General features: G+C 45.4%; 1 protein-coding gene across 4 annotated transcripts in view; it reads right to left on the bottom strand.

Moving 5' to 3' along the window:
• LOC142814620 (protein sax-3-like) overlaps positions 1 to 15680 on the bottom strand; it is a 162130-nt gene that overhangs the window by 13956 nt on the left and 132494 nt on the right. For all 4 annotated transcript variants that reach the window (XR_012894990.1, XR_012894989.1, XM_075893671.1 and 1 more), the window contains exons 3-13: positions 10828 to 11109; positions 9919 to 10057; positions 8993 to 9120; positions 8396 to 8520; positions 7375 to 7735; positions 6670 to 6921; positions 6204 to 6383; positions 4317 to 4441; positions 3457 to 3682; positions 2357 to 2472; positions 1789 to 1960 (exon numbers count right to left, since the gene is read on the bottom strand). Coding sequence is in view for 2 of the 4 variants with exons in the window: in XM_075893671.1 (XP_075749786.1) it covers positions 1789 to 1960; positions 2357 to 2472; positions 3457 to 3682; positions 4317 to 4441; positions 6204 to 6383; positions 6670 to 6921; positions 7375 to 7735; positions 8396 to 8520; positions 8993 to 9120; positions 9919 to 10057; positions 10828 to 11109 (2106 nt within the window). In the remaining 2 variants the exon portion in view is untranslated. The remainder of the gene's footprint in view (positions 1 to 1788; positions 1961 to 2356; positions 2473 to 3456; positions 3683 to 4316; positions 4442 to 6203; positions 6384 to 6669; positions 6922 to 7374; positions 7736 to 8395; positions 8521 to 8992; positions 9121 to 9918; positions 10058 to 10827; positions 11110 to 15680) is intronic.

Genomic DNA, 15680 nt, shown 5'->3' with positions numbered 1-15680 from the left:
GACGGCGTTGATATACGAAGTGAGGCTGGCAGTCAACTCAATTAGATAAGATACGATCTCACGTAACACTACGAAACGCTGGTGTAAAAGAACACGGCCGCTCCAGGTATAATTTTGGCACCGTTTTGTGTGTGTGTGTGTGTGTGTGTGTGTGTGTGTGTGTGTGTGTGTGTGTGTGTGTGTGTGTGTGTGTGTGTGTGTGTGTGTGTGTGTGTGTGTGTGTGTGTGTGTGTGTGTGTGTGTGTGTGTGTGTGTGTGTGTGTGTGTGTGTGTGTGTGTGTGTGTGTGTGTGTGTGTGTGTGTGTGTGTGTGTGTGTGTGTGTGTGTGTGTGTGTGTGTGTGTGTGTGTGTGTGTGTGTGTGTGTGTGTGTGTGTGTGTGTGTGTGTGTGTGTGTGTGTGTGTGTGTGTGTGTGTGTGTGTGTGTGTGTGTGTGTGTGTGTGTGTGTGTGTGTGTGTGTGTGTGTGTGTGTGTGTGTGTGTGTGTGTGTGTGTGTGTGTGTGTGTGTGTGTGTGTGTGTGTGTGTGTGTGTGTGTGTGTGTGTGTGTGTGTGTGTGTGTGTGTGTGTGTGTGTGTGTGTGTGTGTGTGTGTGTGTGTGTGTGTGTGTGTGTGTGTGTGTGTGTGTGTGTGTGTGTGTGTGTGTGTGTGTGTGTGTGTGTGTGTGTGTGTGTGTGTGTGTGTGTGTGTGTGTGTGTGTGTGTGTGTGTGTGTGTGTGTGTGTGTGTGTGTGTGTGTGTGTGTGTGTGTGTGTGTGTGTGTGTGTGTGTGTGTGTGTGTGTGTGTGTGTGTGTGTGTGTGTGTGTGTGTTTTGAGAGCGCCACCCGTAGAAGCTCCCGCCTGCTGTGGGGGCACAAGGCGCGCGCTGATCGCTGCCGCGATAGCACGGTGACAATATGCGCCCCCCTACCCCCTGTTCGCTGGCGAGATAAGCGCGTGCGCAGACAAGCTCGGGCGGAAAGACGATGTTCACTTCGTAGGAAAAGGAGGCTAGCGCATCTTTCCCTGTTTATATACACATACATATGCATATAAGTAATTGATGGCGGCGGCGATTGAAAAAACCAGCCGGGACTGTTTATAAAATTGATATTGTGATGAAAACATTCCTAGCGTTAGTAGCCAAAACTACTTTGAGAGCCGCTAACAACAGAGCTTGAAGGGTGACGAACAATAGCCTTTGCCATGTGCCGGCCGGGAATACTGGGCGCCCCGCAAATGTTTTCTGACGCCGACCATACTTGCTCGGCCTCAGCAACTTTACGAGGGGGCATCTGCCTTCGTCACACCACAAAAAAAAATGTCCACTGAATCATAATAATCCAATGATCACGCACCCTTACTTTAAAACCAATTTTAACTATTTTATAGACTACACTCGCTACTAATAATCGGCTAAAAGTGGCCTCGCATGCAGGACTATCCAACAGCACAATCATCTCGAGTATCCAAATTAGGTGTCAGGGGTCCTTTAAAACCGTGGCCTTGTAGCACATTAGTAACACAGCGTAACACTTCTTCTTACTTCTGTTCTTTGTGTAAAGTATATCTTATGGCGTGCATGTTCACCTCTTCTAGACTGTAACCTTGTTGAGCGCTGAGCCCACGGTATAGATGTGCATGTTAGTGCAGTGTGGTACCACGTGACTGCACCCCAATTTAGGTGCAATAACCCCTGCTTAGCATAAAAAAACGCTCACTACGTTCATAAAATTCAGGCACCGCGAAAGGCGATGCCAGTAATTATTCATGATACTTTTACAAAATTGCCGGTAAAATGCCGCAGCTCACCCATTTTGAAGAGCACGGCGCTGCTGGCTGGTCCACCACCCATGGTGGTCAAGGCGACGACACGTGCTTCGTAAGAAGCTCCCGTCTTAAGGTTGTTTAGCGTAAGGCTGTTAGTGGTAGAGTTCGTGCTCTGATTGAAGTGAACATTGGAAAAGTTGCCGTCCACGTACACCTGCGTACAAATTATTCGTTCTTTCAGCCTTCCAAAACTGATGCAGTCTCATGTCTCTTATCATGTTCGCTCTTCATGACCCCGTCATGCAGTCGTTAGTTTACGAGAATTGAGAACGAATGCAGCGCGTAGTTGTCACTTCTTCGACAAGCATAACACCAAACCCATAATTTATTTGAAGCCCTGCGTGCATTGATCTTGAACATGCATTAACATTTACCTCATCCCCTGAATCCATATATTTGCGCGTCACGAGTGTTCACGACGTCTACAAATTATGATCCTTCATTACGTAACGAAATGACGCAATCAGTAAAAATTTACGTAGAGTTTTAGACGTAAATGGTGGCGTCGAAACATGCATCAAATTAAAGAGCGCACGACAAAAGTGCTTACGTAATATCCTCTCAGCCTGCCATTGCGGTGCTGAGGCGGTGGAGGAGACCAGAAAATGGTCGCCATGGTGCCGTTCACAACTTGCACTTCCACACTTTCGGGTGGCGCAGATGGTACTGGGGAAAGAGACGATGTGACGTAAGCACCCGGTGTGCTGATATTTCTAGAACAGCAGCAAACAGTTTGCCTCTTTGGCTGCGTACCTGGGACGAACAGTTGGTTACATCGCAGACAGAAAAGAGCCCCCTCCCCCCCCCCCCCGGCCTCCTCGGGAGTACCTTACACGACTTGCCAGCGCAATAGACTATCCGAAGAATCAGTGTTGCCATATACTTCATGGCTTCCTCTGACCCTATTATTTGTTTCCATAATTAGTTAGTTAGCTACCTAAATAAACTGTTTAAAAGAAATATATAAATAAAGCCATGTTCCGGTGCTTTTCGCTGTACCGGCACACGATTTTCATGTTGTGGGCTTTATCATGTCACTCTTCAGCCGTTTCTTAGCAGTACCGTCGGCCTATTCCATGTCGACGTCCCTGTTCCTGTTCGTTCCTACGTGCAATGTCATCAGCACAATTTTCCCTTTGTGTCAACTGATCATGCTTGCGTGCACTATCTGGCCACGACGAGTGGCTTGCACCTCACTTTGCGCAAAACCCTTCACGAAGTGTTACATGCGCACAAAACACTCGTGGCACACTACAAATTAGTGAAGTCTGCCTTCTTCACGATTGCCTGGCGCATGCCACCTTCCGCAAGCGAAAATGTCACGAAAGACGTCTTCTATTCGGAAACTATCCATCTGGCAATACCGGCTGTTCTGGTCTCTGCCAAATTGGGAGGGGGCCACTGAAGAAATGAAAAAAAAACGGCTTATAAACGGAACAAGCATTACGAACTCTGGAAAAAAGTGCGAATGAACACCAGGGTGCGTAAATACATACGTACGTACGTACGTACGTACATACATACATACATACATACATACATACATACATACATACATACATACATACATACATACATACATACATACATACATACATACATACATACATACATACATACATACCGCGAGTACAACTAATTTAAACATACCATCTTCCATGGTCTGAACACTCCTCGAGTTACTTGGTGGGCCTTCAACGCTTCTGTAGAATGGCACAAGAAAGAACTCGTACTTCGTGAACTTCTTCAGGTCGTTGAGTACGTATGAGAGTGCTCCGCCATTTAGCACGGTCACCATGTTGTACTTTTGCGATCCTCCAGTCATGTCTCGAAACCGAATATAAAAGCCCTCCACGTAGTCCCTCAATCCCTGGATCTGTGCGACAAAAAAAAAAAAAAAACGGCAAGCCATTAGGACAGACAGAGTTGTTTTTCAGCAGTGCTGAAAACGGTGCCAGTACAAAAATAGTGTGAAGTCAAAGCAGCTGCACAAAAAAAAAAACAACTTGCGCTTGGTAACATCTACGTGAGTCCTGCTTTCTGATGCACTTCTAAGGACTTGATGCAAACCTTTTTTCTCAAGATACGTGTAATAGAAGCATATTGTTTGGTTCACTTAGTACGATAGGAATATATGCATAAAATACACTGACTGCGTTAAAATCTTGAATCATTGCTGAATGGCGTTAGATGCTATGCATGCCCAATACACCAACAAGCATATGCATCACCACTAATATTAAGCGAGATGTATCGTAAGTGGACTTCACCATGCCACTAAAATATTGTTCCACCCACTTGAAGTTAAAAGATTCAATTATTATGTACATTCCCGTTTAGGTACCAGCATTCTATTATCCTTATTTGCCTCTGTAAATGGGAGTAAAGGGCCACATTGTATGACAAGAATATCAAAGGCGCGAACTAAAATTCGAGTTATTTCTGAGCAGCTTACAAAAGCTTGCCCTAAGTGTAAGGACAGCGAAAGTTCATGAAGTAATGGGGAGTACCTTCCAGCTCAACTTGACGGCTGTTGAGCTTACAGCGCGTATGTCTTGCAGGGATACGATGCATGCGCTGAGCTTCGCGCGTGCCTCGCCAAGGTTGAACTCCGGGAGAAAATGAGGCGCCATTCCTGTAAAAAAGAAATACTAGTAAGAAGAGTCACTCTCCCATAATGCTTTTATCTTGATCTACAGAAACGTTATGTGCTTTCCGTCTTATTCAGCCTCACTTTTAATTAAGCTCTGCATTACAGATATTGTCGTTTTTATTGTATTTTAATAGCACGGAAGTTTTGAATCTACCTGAGTCGGGTACTTATGATTCGAAATTATTTATGTTCACCTACACAAAGCAGCGGTTCGTGCGTTGGCTGCTTGCATCCAACAGCATTTCTCGCGCATTTGGTCACGCTACATTAGCCAAGAACCAAAATTTAGATAAAGGGGAAACAGCACTCCGAGACGGAACAACAGAAATGAATATAAACGCACATACACAGCACTAACAAAAGAATTTATTGTCACTTGGCCAACAGTAAATATTAGCCCATATGTGACGTCACAGAAACAGCAAAGGGAAACGTCCCCACTAACAAGTTTGTCAGCAAGCCCACTCGCACTTAGCCCTCGGAGAAACGGTGTGCTTTCTTTGGAAGGGCAACAGAGAGGCAGTTGACATTTTTTTCTTCTTTTTTTTTGGTCCCGCATCGCCACGCCGTTTTTCGAGGTCGGGGTGTGCCAAATAAACCGCCAACAATGAGTGTTGTGAAAATTAGTATCCGAGCCACATATTTTGTGAGCCAGCCCTTGTTTAGTCCTCTCAAACATTGCGCCGGAGCTTGAAAGTTTATATTAGGCTCAAAGTCTGCGCTCAAAAAAGTCACAGCTTTGTCGCTATGTTGGAGCAATGAATGCGATAGCAACAAATTTGAATGCCACGCGAAGAATGGCAAGCAGATCTAAACATGTCACACGTTGCTCACGCACAAATGACGCACGTAATCTACTCACAGGCACAGATGAACGCGAATAAGTATCTCAGTTGTTACTTCGCTGTGTCTGAAAAGCGCGCCCTTTTTGCAAACGGACACTGTGCAGTGAGAGCAGTGAACTTTGTGCGCCCGATAACTACAACAGAATCGTTCCGGCTCAAGACCAAGGCGTACGATTCTCCCCTTCGGCAAATAAGCGCACGCATGTTCTCGCATGCGCGCGCTTATCTGCCGCTGGGGAGAATCGTTGTGGAGGAGGAGAGGCGTCCTACCCCTCCCCTCCTCCGCAAGAAAAAGTACGCACGGGAGATGAACGCACGAGCGCGCGTCGCTGCGTAGCGACGATCTGGCGACGCGCGTTTGTTGCGCCATCTCGCCGGTATTGCGGAAAACATGGTATTCCCCCGAGCTCGGCATTGCCAGCGGTAAGTGGTAGATATACTAAATAGCTTGCCGTTTGAACGTTTCGGGGAGGTGTTCCTTCGTGGCTCAGTGGCTAACACCACGAGCTCACAAGCAAGAGGTCGGGCGTACATACCGCGTGCTCGAGGCTTTTTCTGGATCATGTTTTTTTTCTTCCGTTTTAATATATATATATATATATATATATATATATATATATATATATATATATATTTATACGGTGAATGACGGTGGTCACCGACGCCGGCGGCGAAATCTAACCGAGAGTTGCTATCGAAAAACATCTGACCTCTACGTCCATATTGGGATGGAAGTGTGACGCAAGTATGCTCATCTGTCTAAAAGTAATCGTCAAAATTACTTTTAAGCAATTCCTAAAGGCTTCTTTCACATGCCACCTTGCACTTGGTAAAGACAACGAAGTCTCACCGCTTAACAGCGTTTAGCTAGACATGCTTCATTTGAATGTCGCACTCACCTAGAGTCCGTATAGGTTCAGAAACAGGGCTGGGGACTCCTTGTCCATGAGAATTTTCGGCTCGCACGATGAACACGTAGCGTGAGTCGGGTCGCAAAGCTTGTATGGTGTATTTCTCAGAAAGCACTCGATGGGCTGCCAGGACCCACCCACTTTGCAAGTCACTGCTGTAATATTCAACTGGAAATGAACAGGAGTGGAGTTGTGTTACCTTTCCTGTTCTTTCCACAAGATATCCTAGTGATGGGTAATTAGCTACTTCACGTGATAAAGAAAGAATGATTGAATTACGTAGTACACTCTAAGGGTTCATCATTATCTATCAAAACTACTGCGAAACAATTAGTTATCTGTTTTGATTGGTCATTAAGTGCCTACTTCGGCCATTGATAACCTGGGCTAGCATTCCTTTTCTCCTTGTTCAAGTTTTTGTTACAATATTTTTATGTACCCACCAGCAACTCACTTGTATATCCTTTGAGTGATGAAGCACCCACTTTCTCACTGCATCTCCAGGCAAGCGTTATCGATGTTTCTGTTGTATTTACGGGCACCGGCTGTGAAGGAGGACCGGGGAACGTGGAGGGGTCAGGGGATCGATGGAAATTGACGTTGGGGTTATGCGGAGATTCAATACTGAGCGACGCTGTCCAAGACGTCTCGCCGCTTTCACTCGAAGCCTTGCAGGTATACGCTCCGCTGTCCAGCCTTTGCAGATCTTTGAAGGAAACAAGAATGGCACGAATAAGACATCCCCTCGTGAAGATATTTCAGCAATCGGCAAGCATTATGACGTTGGAAAGAAGTTAGTACTAATAAGTGTTCTGATTTTAACATCAAGTTTGAACCACTTTTATCTACTGAGTCTTTTATAGCGACGGCTAGTTACTGCAGGCGATCGAAAAGAAACGATCATGGTTTACGGCTGTCCAGTAACCACCGTCTAAGGTGTGAAAATGATTTGCACTGGTCTGTGTTACATTTCGTTCAAGGTCTGAACGCAGAAAGAACATGAAGAGACAACAAGTGTGATCTCCTCTTTTTTTGTCCTTTCATTTAGTACTGTAACATTGAGAACAATGCGCCACAAAATATCCCACCCGCAAACATTCTTGGCGTGCCTATCTGCTTTGCGAATGCTCTAAATTTTTCGACGGTTCCATGTACTTACCCTGTATCTGAAGCGTTCCGGACTCCAGAAGCGTGTATCGGGGCCTTTCATCTATCCTTAGCGGAGCCCCGTTGTACAGCCACTGCACGGTGGGCTTGGGCGTACCAGTCGCATCGCAGGGCAGTTGAGCGGCCGTGTGCAGCGGCAAAGTCTGGTTGGCCGGTCCGAGTCGTATGATGGGAGGCGGAAGGTCAGCGAGCGCTGTCACCTCCAGGTGGCCCTTGGCCATGCTTGAGCCCACCACGGACAGCGCCGAACAGACGTAATAGCCACGATCCTCTTTTCGTACACCGGTAATGGTCAGCGTGCCCTCGTTGCTCACCGAGAAGCGGCCATGTGACTTGCCCGGAAACATCAGCACCTGCGTGGGTAATACGGCAGCGCAATGGAGACTCGAGGGTTTGTTAGCAGCACGCGTTTCCTTGCGCTCATTAATAAGGTGCCGTCAACGACAGTAGTACGTTATTTCGACAAAAAGGGAATCGCTCCCACCAGCGAGAGCCGGGAAACGTTGGTATTTGACTCCGGTATACGAAAACCGACATGCTTGGGCCAGCTGGCAACCAAGTCTCATTTTTCATCAACCACTCAACCACAAACACCCAACAAGCAAAGAGAAACAAGCAGCAGTTCCTGTCTGCAAATGCGTGACTGTGAAACTTTGTAAAACTTGGCGATCCACCGTATATATATATATATATATATATATATATATATATATATATATATATATATATATATATATATATATATATATATATATATATATATATATATATATATATATATATATATATATATATATATATATATATATATATATATATATATATATATATATATATATATATATATATATATACGACGCACAAGTGTTCCTTTGCGTGGAGCTTACGGAGCGTAGCACTTCTGTGTGAACCTGTGGTCACTTATCAATGTCTGTCATGTGACACAAATGACCTCCAGTCTGTTGTAGAGATTACTGAAATAAAAGTAATAGCAGAGTTGTAGAGACACTAACCTGGTTGCCTTCCCGGGTCCAGAACACGGAAGGTGGAGGGTTGCCCGTCGCAAGACAGTCAAACTTGGCGACGCCGTTGAGTCCCACTTTATGGTTCTGGGGCGTGAGGCGGAATGTAGGACGTGCTATAATGTGACAAGAAAAGAAAATAACTGATAGGTTTCCACAGCCTTCTTGTAAATGCGTCCCTTAACAAGGCTTTGGGGCCCATTGGTCTGAGTTTTCGTCTAAATTGAAGTTTATATGGGTCGGATATGTCTCCTCATGATGTGACTCACTGTTTGCGAGCTTCAAACTATTGCAATATTAGCAGCATAAAATCATCACAGTGCACGTAAAAAACAGCTTTGTTTTGTATGTTTAGACAAAACACCATACTTAGAGAGAGCAGAATCAATGCATATTTTATGAGTGAAAGATGTGAGTTGTCGGTATAATTTTTGCGATGAGCCCATGCAAACCGGGACAAAATTTACAGCTATGGGGCTACGACGCAAGCGTAACGAAAGTAAGCGATGCAGTCATCACGCCAACTTCTATTAAAATTCAGGAAATAATTGCATTTTGCTGAGTTCACACAAAAGGGTGAGTACTTACAGTGCACGGTTAACGTCGCCGACGCAGAGACTGAGCCAACAATGTTTTCTGATTCGCAAATGTATGTTCCCTCATCCGCGAGAGCGACGTTCTTGATGTGCAAGCTCTTGTCCTCTTGGACATAAGCCCTGAAAGAAAAGTGACACACCTCAGATCTTTTTCACTTTGTTGAACAAGAACATGTTTATTCAATTGGTGTATTCTAAATAAATGAGAAAATAGCACAAACCAGTGAGACCTGTTTGACTGAAAACACGACACACATGCTGTTTAAAAATGACGAAGAAAAAAGTGCGAGTAACAAAATACAACAAATCTCACTACACATAGGATATTTAGGACACATGAAGAGAAGTTATAGCTTTTATTGTAAATATGTGATATTAAAATGTTACTATAGTCGTGTTCATTGCCGTTTCTTTTCCTATTTAGAAATCCCATATCGTAATACGCAGGCAGAGCGATGGCTTTCCCGCATAATGACTACTGTTGAGGAGAAGCAAGCGCAAGTATGGCAAAAGGCAACAGTCTAGGACATCGACGCTCATATCAAAGACGTAAACCCCCCTTTCACAAATACATTCCAATGACTTCTGTTGCCACGCTCTTTCCCCGCATCTTGGGAAGCGCATTTATTATTCGCCCTTTTGCCGTAGGTGTTGTTAGATGTGTATGCAAATCCCACGACGTTTTAAAAGGTCCTCAGCATGAGTGCCACTACTACGTGCTTCCAATCCCACATTTTCGTAGGCCGAGAACATCCTCGCGTGAAACGTATGGGTCTTCACAGCTAGTTTCATAGATGTCACAAAGACATATCTGAAACTAGGCTGATGCATGTTATTGCGTCGCGAAATATATCCTACTGATGCAAGGCTGCTGAGCGAACCCGAGTTCGCAGCAGTGTTGTTAGTCCCGTGGCTCACCTTCCGACGGGCATCTTGCCATCCTGCCTCCTCCATGTGACCGTGGGTTTGGGGTCGCCATTCACTTTACACTGGAACTCGACGGACTCCTCCGCCAGTGACGTCACATCTTCCGGGACTCGTACGAAATATGGCTTCGCTGTGGTAGGAAGTGAATATACAGACTGACTGGTGACACTCTTCTTCCTATATTGAGCACACAAGTCTCTAAATTACGTTGCTACCTGACTTTGAAATGTTCGAAAATTTGTGTTTGAATAGTAGAAAGCTGTGAAAAACACTATATACACAAGTTATCCCGGCGATGATAAGAATGCGCTGAATATATTATGGGCAGTAATGGATAAAGAAACACAAAGCACTCTTATCATTTACGTATTCATGTTTCTTTAACGAATTCTCCTATACCTCATGCTAAATCAACACACCCTACTAGGTTAATGAAAAGCAGCCCAAAAGTACATAATGAATCCAAGGAAGCGTGGGGAACATAAGATAGATTGTTTCAAGTGCATAATAATAATTGTGATATAGATACAGCAAATGTACAAAAAGTTAACTTCCCACAGGCAGGAACCGAACCCACAGTCTTATGAAAAGACAAATAAAAACTACAATACACTAAAACAGTACAAATAATGTTCACTATAGCTTCTTTGATTTCATTATATTTATTGCTTTTAATTAGAGTTGTGTGAAACAAACAAACGAGTCCTCGACAATTTTCTTTCTATTGGGTTTAAGTGACTCGCTAGCTAGCCAAAGCAGCGACAAGGGCAGCGCGTGTGCCACTGCACTACGTATATGCATCGTTAAACACGAAGCCATAACGCAAACGTCCCGATCGTTTCACGCCAAATGTGCAGAATGAGTGAGCGTCTCTTGTCGACGCAGCGTGAATCTGCTTACTGTGCACGGAGAGCAGCGCAGCCGGCGAGTCCCTGGTGCCGAGCATGTTGGCCGCCCGGCACACGTAGCGTCCTTGATCGGACGGGCGCACGTCGGCGATCACTAGCGCGCCCTGGGCCAGGAGGCGTACGCGCCCCGTGCCCGGCTGCACCTGGACGCCGTCCTTGAACCAGGTGACCGTGGGCTCGGGGTGGCCCCTGGGAGGAACGCACTCCAGCGTTGCCGACTCGCCGCCCGCCACGTGGATGCTCTTCGGAAGCTGGCGGAACTCGTCACGAAGCACTGCGGATATAAGGGAAACAAGGAGAATTAAGCTCACATTATTTGGCACACGAACTGAATCGTGCGCGCGTCGTTTATGGCGCACGTGTGACTTCCACTGCGCATTCCCACAGGGTGGCGAGAAATTGGTGACTCACGAAGTCATGCCTAGGCATGTGGTTCTACTATTAGAATACATAAACAGCACAGCGTATAACTATGGGTAATGAACACCGTAACCGTAAACAACTGAGAAGACTACGCCCAATGCAGAAATTTAGGGGACATTTAAGCTTCGTCTTTAAGAGTTGAACGTGATAGCGAAATCTGACCCCTAGTGCACCCTTCAACCGCTAAGTACATATTAATATGTTTTGTTGCATACACACGCACGCACACAAACACGCACACAGTAGATTGGACCAGCGCATGCTATTATCACCGAATGGGCTCACTTTCGCCGTCACACCTGTCGAACGAAATTAGTTAAAGAGGACCTAAAACACTTTTTCAAGTAACCATAGAATGAATTCACTAAAAGAGCTTATTGCCTAACAAATTCAACGCCACAAAAATTTTAACAATCCGTCCAGTGCAAATGGAGTTACAAAGGTTTGTTGCATGCTGCAATTGCATTATCTTTTCAGTCGTCCCGACGAAAGCGCTGGAAGCTAAGCAGGGAGGGGTGGCAGGGCGAAAAAACTACCGCGCGTCCTGACCTTGAGCTTTTTTTTTTCGAATGCGCGGCTTTTTCAGCGAGATCGCACGCGCACGCGTACACAAGTACCGGCCTTCAGCGGCTGTCTCGGTAACTGGATTTTCCGGTCACAGACGCACAGACAATTTTTCGCTCACAGCCAACGGGGCCAACGGCGGCGACGGGTTTTTTTCGACACGAGCTCTCTAACGCTTTCGCATTAAAACTACTGGATCAGGCGGCCTTAGTCTGCACACCGGCCACTATCGCATGTGCCCAGAGATAACGAAAAATAAATTGCGGTAACTACGCACTAGTGGTGCGAAAAGTGAGAACACAGCAAATGTGGCGCCCTTCCGCACCACCTTTTCCTCCTCCTCCTCCTGTTTTCTTTGCAAAGAGTTAATGAAAATACACAACGATACGGTGCCGAACAGGCTATGGAACATCTCCTGCACTGCTCAGAAATGAAAGACGACTTTCACATACTGCTAGATCAGGTACGGTAAGTGTAATGATCAAGAATTTACCCCACTATCTCACACACCGCTGTTACACCAGCCTGCAAGAGCATGGCTGCGATTTTCAAAGTCTGCGTACCGTACTCAAAGTATACATGCAGCCAAAACGGACGATCACAGGAAATGGTGAACAAGATAGAAAATAAAAAAGCAGCTGACCTTTGTATCGTGCGCAACATTTGGTGTGACTGTTTGCTTTGGCCGGACGTAGCCATCAACGTGTTGTACCGTACCGATTGACCATCGCAGCACAGAGCAGAAAAGTGTTACTACAGTTGAAGGCATCAGCACCGGACATCGTCTTGTCCAAATGTTTCCTTCCCTTCCCAAGTGCATGCAGGTTATTCAAACAAGCCCAGCCCTGTTCAATTACCATTCATTTATCCATTCCCTCCTCCAGACAGCAAGCTTTTTTGACGATGCATGAACAGCGTAGGCGAAGTTACGGAGTTGCTACATCCTCAATCAGCCAAGGGGATGTCATCAAATGCTGCGAAACGTCCAAGAGCAGGCACTATAAAAAAAAAAGGCATCACTCAGGGCCTTGTAAACAGTGTCCGACAGGTCATCAATCTCTGTGGCCATTTATTTCTGCCAGGCGCGGCAGTACGTGGGCATGCAGATGGCGTCGCGCGTGTGCCACTGAGGCGTGGCAGCGCACTGGGTACGACATGGCAGTCTGGCATCGAAGGCGCCTAGCATGCACGTGCGATGTGCGTTGACGTGGATCTACCCCCACCGGTCGACCAGCGAAGCGAGAGAAAGACAGATGTGATGCCGATAGGCACGGATGTTACCCAGAAAAAAAAAAAAAAATGTCTGATAGGCTACCCTGCACTGAAGAAGGGGTAAAGGGAGACAAAAAAAGTAAGAAAGGCAGGAATGAGAGAGGGAAGAATGGTAGTAGAAACACACACACTGGAGTGTCACAATCTTTCCACGAGGCGGGTCAACCATTGAAAGTTGTAAGAAAGGGCAGGGGTGTATCACGTGCCGCAATATTCGAAAAGCATGAAGCACTACTGCAACTAGACGTCTCTATTCACATAATTTTGTTTATTAGAAAACGTATGGCGCTGTCTTTTTCTCACATCTTTTATAGTTGCCAACCCGCAAACATCAGTGCAAGGTGAGTGCCGGCAAAATAAAGTGCTCCACTGAATGAATGTGCGTTCAAAAGTATCTTATGTGGCCTGCAGCGTTTTTAGTGCTAAAAATGCCTCGGCTTGATGCGAATGTGCAGAACGCTTGCTGTGCCACCGATCTTTGAGGCAGTGTAAAAAAAAACACGATAGGTCCACTCATCGTTCAGGAAATCGATTGACGTAAAAACGAGACAAGTGTGGCTCATGATCTCAGTTTCTTAGAGCTGAGCAAATGTTTGCTTGGTAGAGGTTGAATGTGACTGCGAGCTGAAGCATCACACCGAGTCATGTCTGTTTCAATGTGCACAAGTAGACTCACTGCCACTCCCTTACGAGGCGGCTACGTGAATCCTTTAAACTTTTCTGGTAGAAAAACATGTCTATTTTTGCAGAGAAAGACTCCCAGCTCTCGTGCTGGGAGAGGTATTCGCCGGGAATGTCTGCCGGCCAGACAAGTGTTTCTTGCTCCCATTTTGTACGTTGTTTTCTAAAAGCCTTCTCGAAAAACACACGACAGCCTAAAACCACAGATTCTGAACAACAAACCTGCTGTGTGGTTTCTTCGATAACCTAATATATCGATGAAAAAAGATGAACCAGCTGTAGCAAAATTTTCTTCAGGAGTTTTTCTCATGAGAGTGCGCGAGTGGGCATCGTATATATCGTTCGAAGTTGCTCGCCAATGTTGCCTCGGGCTATTCGGGTCTTGAGTCTCCTCTATAGAACGAACAAAGCCACGACTCTGCTCGGCAAAACATCGTTCTGCGCTCTTCCCTTCCTACCGTCATCCCCCGCCCCTCCTACAGCTCTCTTCATGTTTCTTTAGTCAGCTTAAAAACAAAAGAAGATTGAAAACAAGTAGCCCATCACATAACCAGTCTTTTTTTAGACGTGATGTATATTCTTCTTTGCTGCCCTCTTTCCAGCAGGCAAAGTATATCGCGAAGCAGTTCAAGTTATATGGCGGCCAAGCAGTGGCGAATTGCTCCTAAAGACATCCTGGAGTTGGCGGGTAGGAGCCCTGCTTTGTTTTACTTGAAAGAACCAAGCTGCTGCTCGGTTGTTTCAATGAACGTCGTCGATTGTGTCTCTTCCCCCTCCCTCTCCAATCCTATTTTCTCGGGATGTGGCTCGCAGCTTTGTCGGCGAGCGAGCGGCACTCCCTAGAATGTCTAATGATGCCCGTGAGTAGAGTTAGTTCCCTTGCTTTTCGCCAACCCTATAGGTGCTTTTTGTTTTTGTTTTTTTTTTCTTGCCCATTTTCCCGTGCGTGTGCCTCTCAGAAACCTACATGAACCATCGAACTCTCGCTTTTTGCATTAGTGCGCATATTCCTCCAGAGCAACTTTTATTTGCCGTGACAGACATGGAATGATTTTCAACTATGGCTAAAAGTGGCTCATGCTTTTCTCATTATTATACAGCCTAGCTAGCTTCGAATCAATTTGACGAGTTGGAGAAAAAACGCACTCGCATGATCCTTCATATCGTCCTTTTCTGCTCCTACTTATTGATAGCTTGAAATTCCCGTCTAGTTTTGAATCTTTCAATTTTGGTTCCCCCCTGAACACATTCGCAATACTCGCTTCTGAAAAGCTCTCAATGGCGAAAATTTAACGATGTACATAAAAAAGTCCCTAGACCAGCGCGATATGGCTGGTCTAGAACTCAAAAAGGAACATGTAGCGTAGAAGCTTATCTAAATACAAAGAAACAACATGTGTGAAAAATTAATACATGTACTCAGCGGCAAACACACACGCATAATTTACATTAGCAGCGGAGAAGCTGAATCTGTCATTAAAAAGACATGCGTGTTTCCAACTCCGCAGAAGCTACTCGTGATTTTCTCTATTTACCACATCCGTTTATGTTAAGCCCAGCACGAACTATTTCGATGTACAATAAGCCGCTGACAAGCCACAGCTTCTATGAACATGCTTGTAACAACCGAAAGCCAGTTTCATGAGCATTAATTAATGCTAGACCCCTAGCTCCTGTGCGCAATGCTGATGCTTAAATTCATCGCTTGTAGTATATCAAGGTCTAGAAGGCTAGACATATACATGCTTTAGTTACCATTTTGTATCTACTGCTAATGCACGTCTACTGAACATTTCAAAAACTAAGAGGGCTGCTACAGAAAACTGGCAGGATAATTACAGTTCATGAGTGTTGGTAATTAGTCTCCACAAGAAGGCCGCTTCTGTTATATACTCCCAGCTCTAC

Source organism: Rhipicephalus microplus, chromosome 4, assembly GCF_043290135.1.
Source record: "Rhipicephalus microplus isolate Deutch F79 chromosome 4, USDA_Rmic, whole genome shotgun sequence".
In the NCBI taxonomy this organism is placed as follows: domain Eukaryota; kingdom Metazoa; phylum Arthropoda; class Arachnida; order Ixodida; family Ixodidae; genus Rhipicephalus; species Rhipicephalus microplus.
Note: the sequence above shows the minus strand (reverse complement) of the source record. Positions and strands in the feature narration are given on the sequence as shown.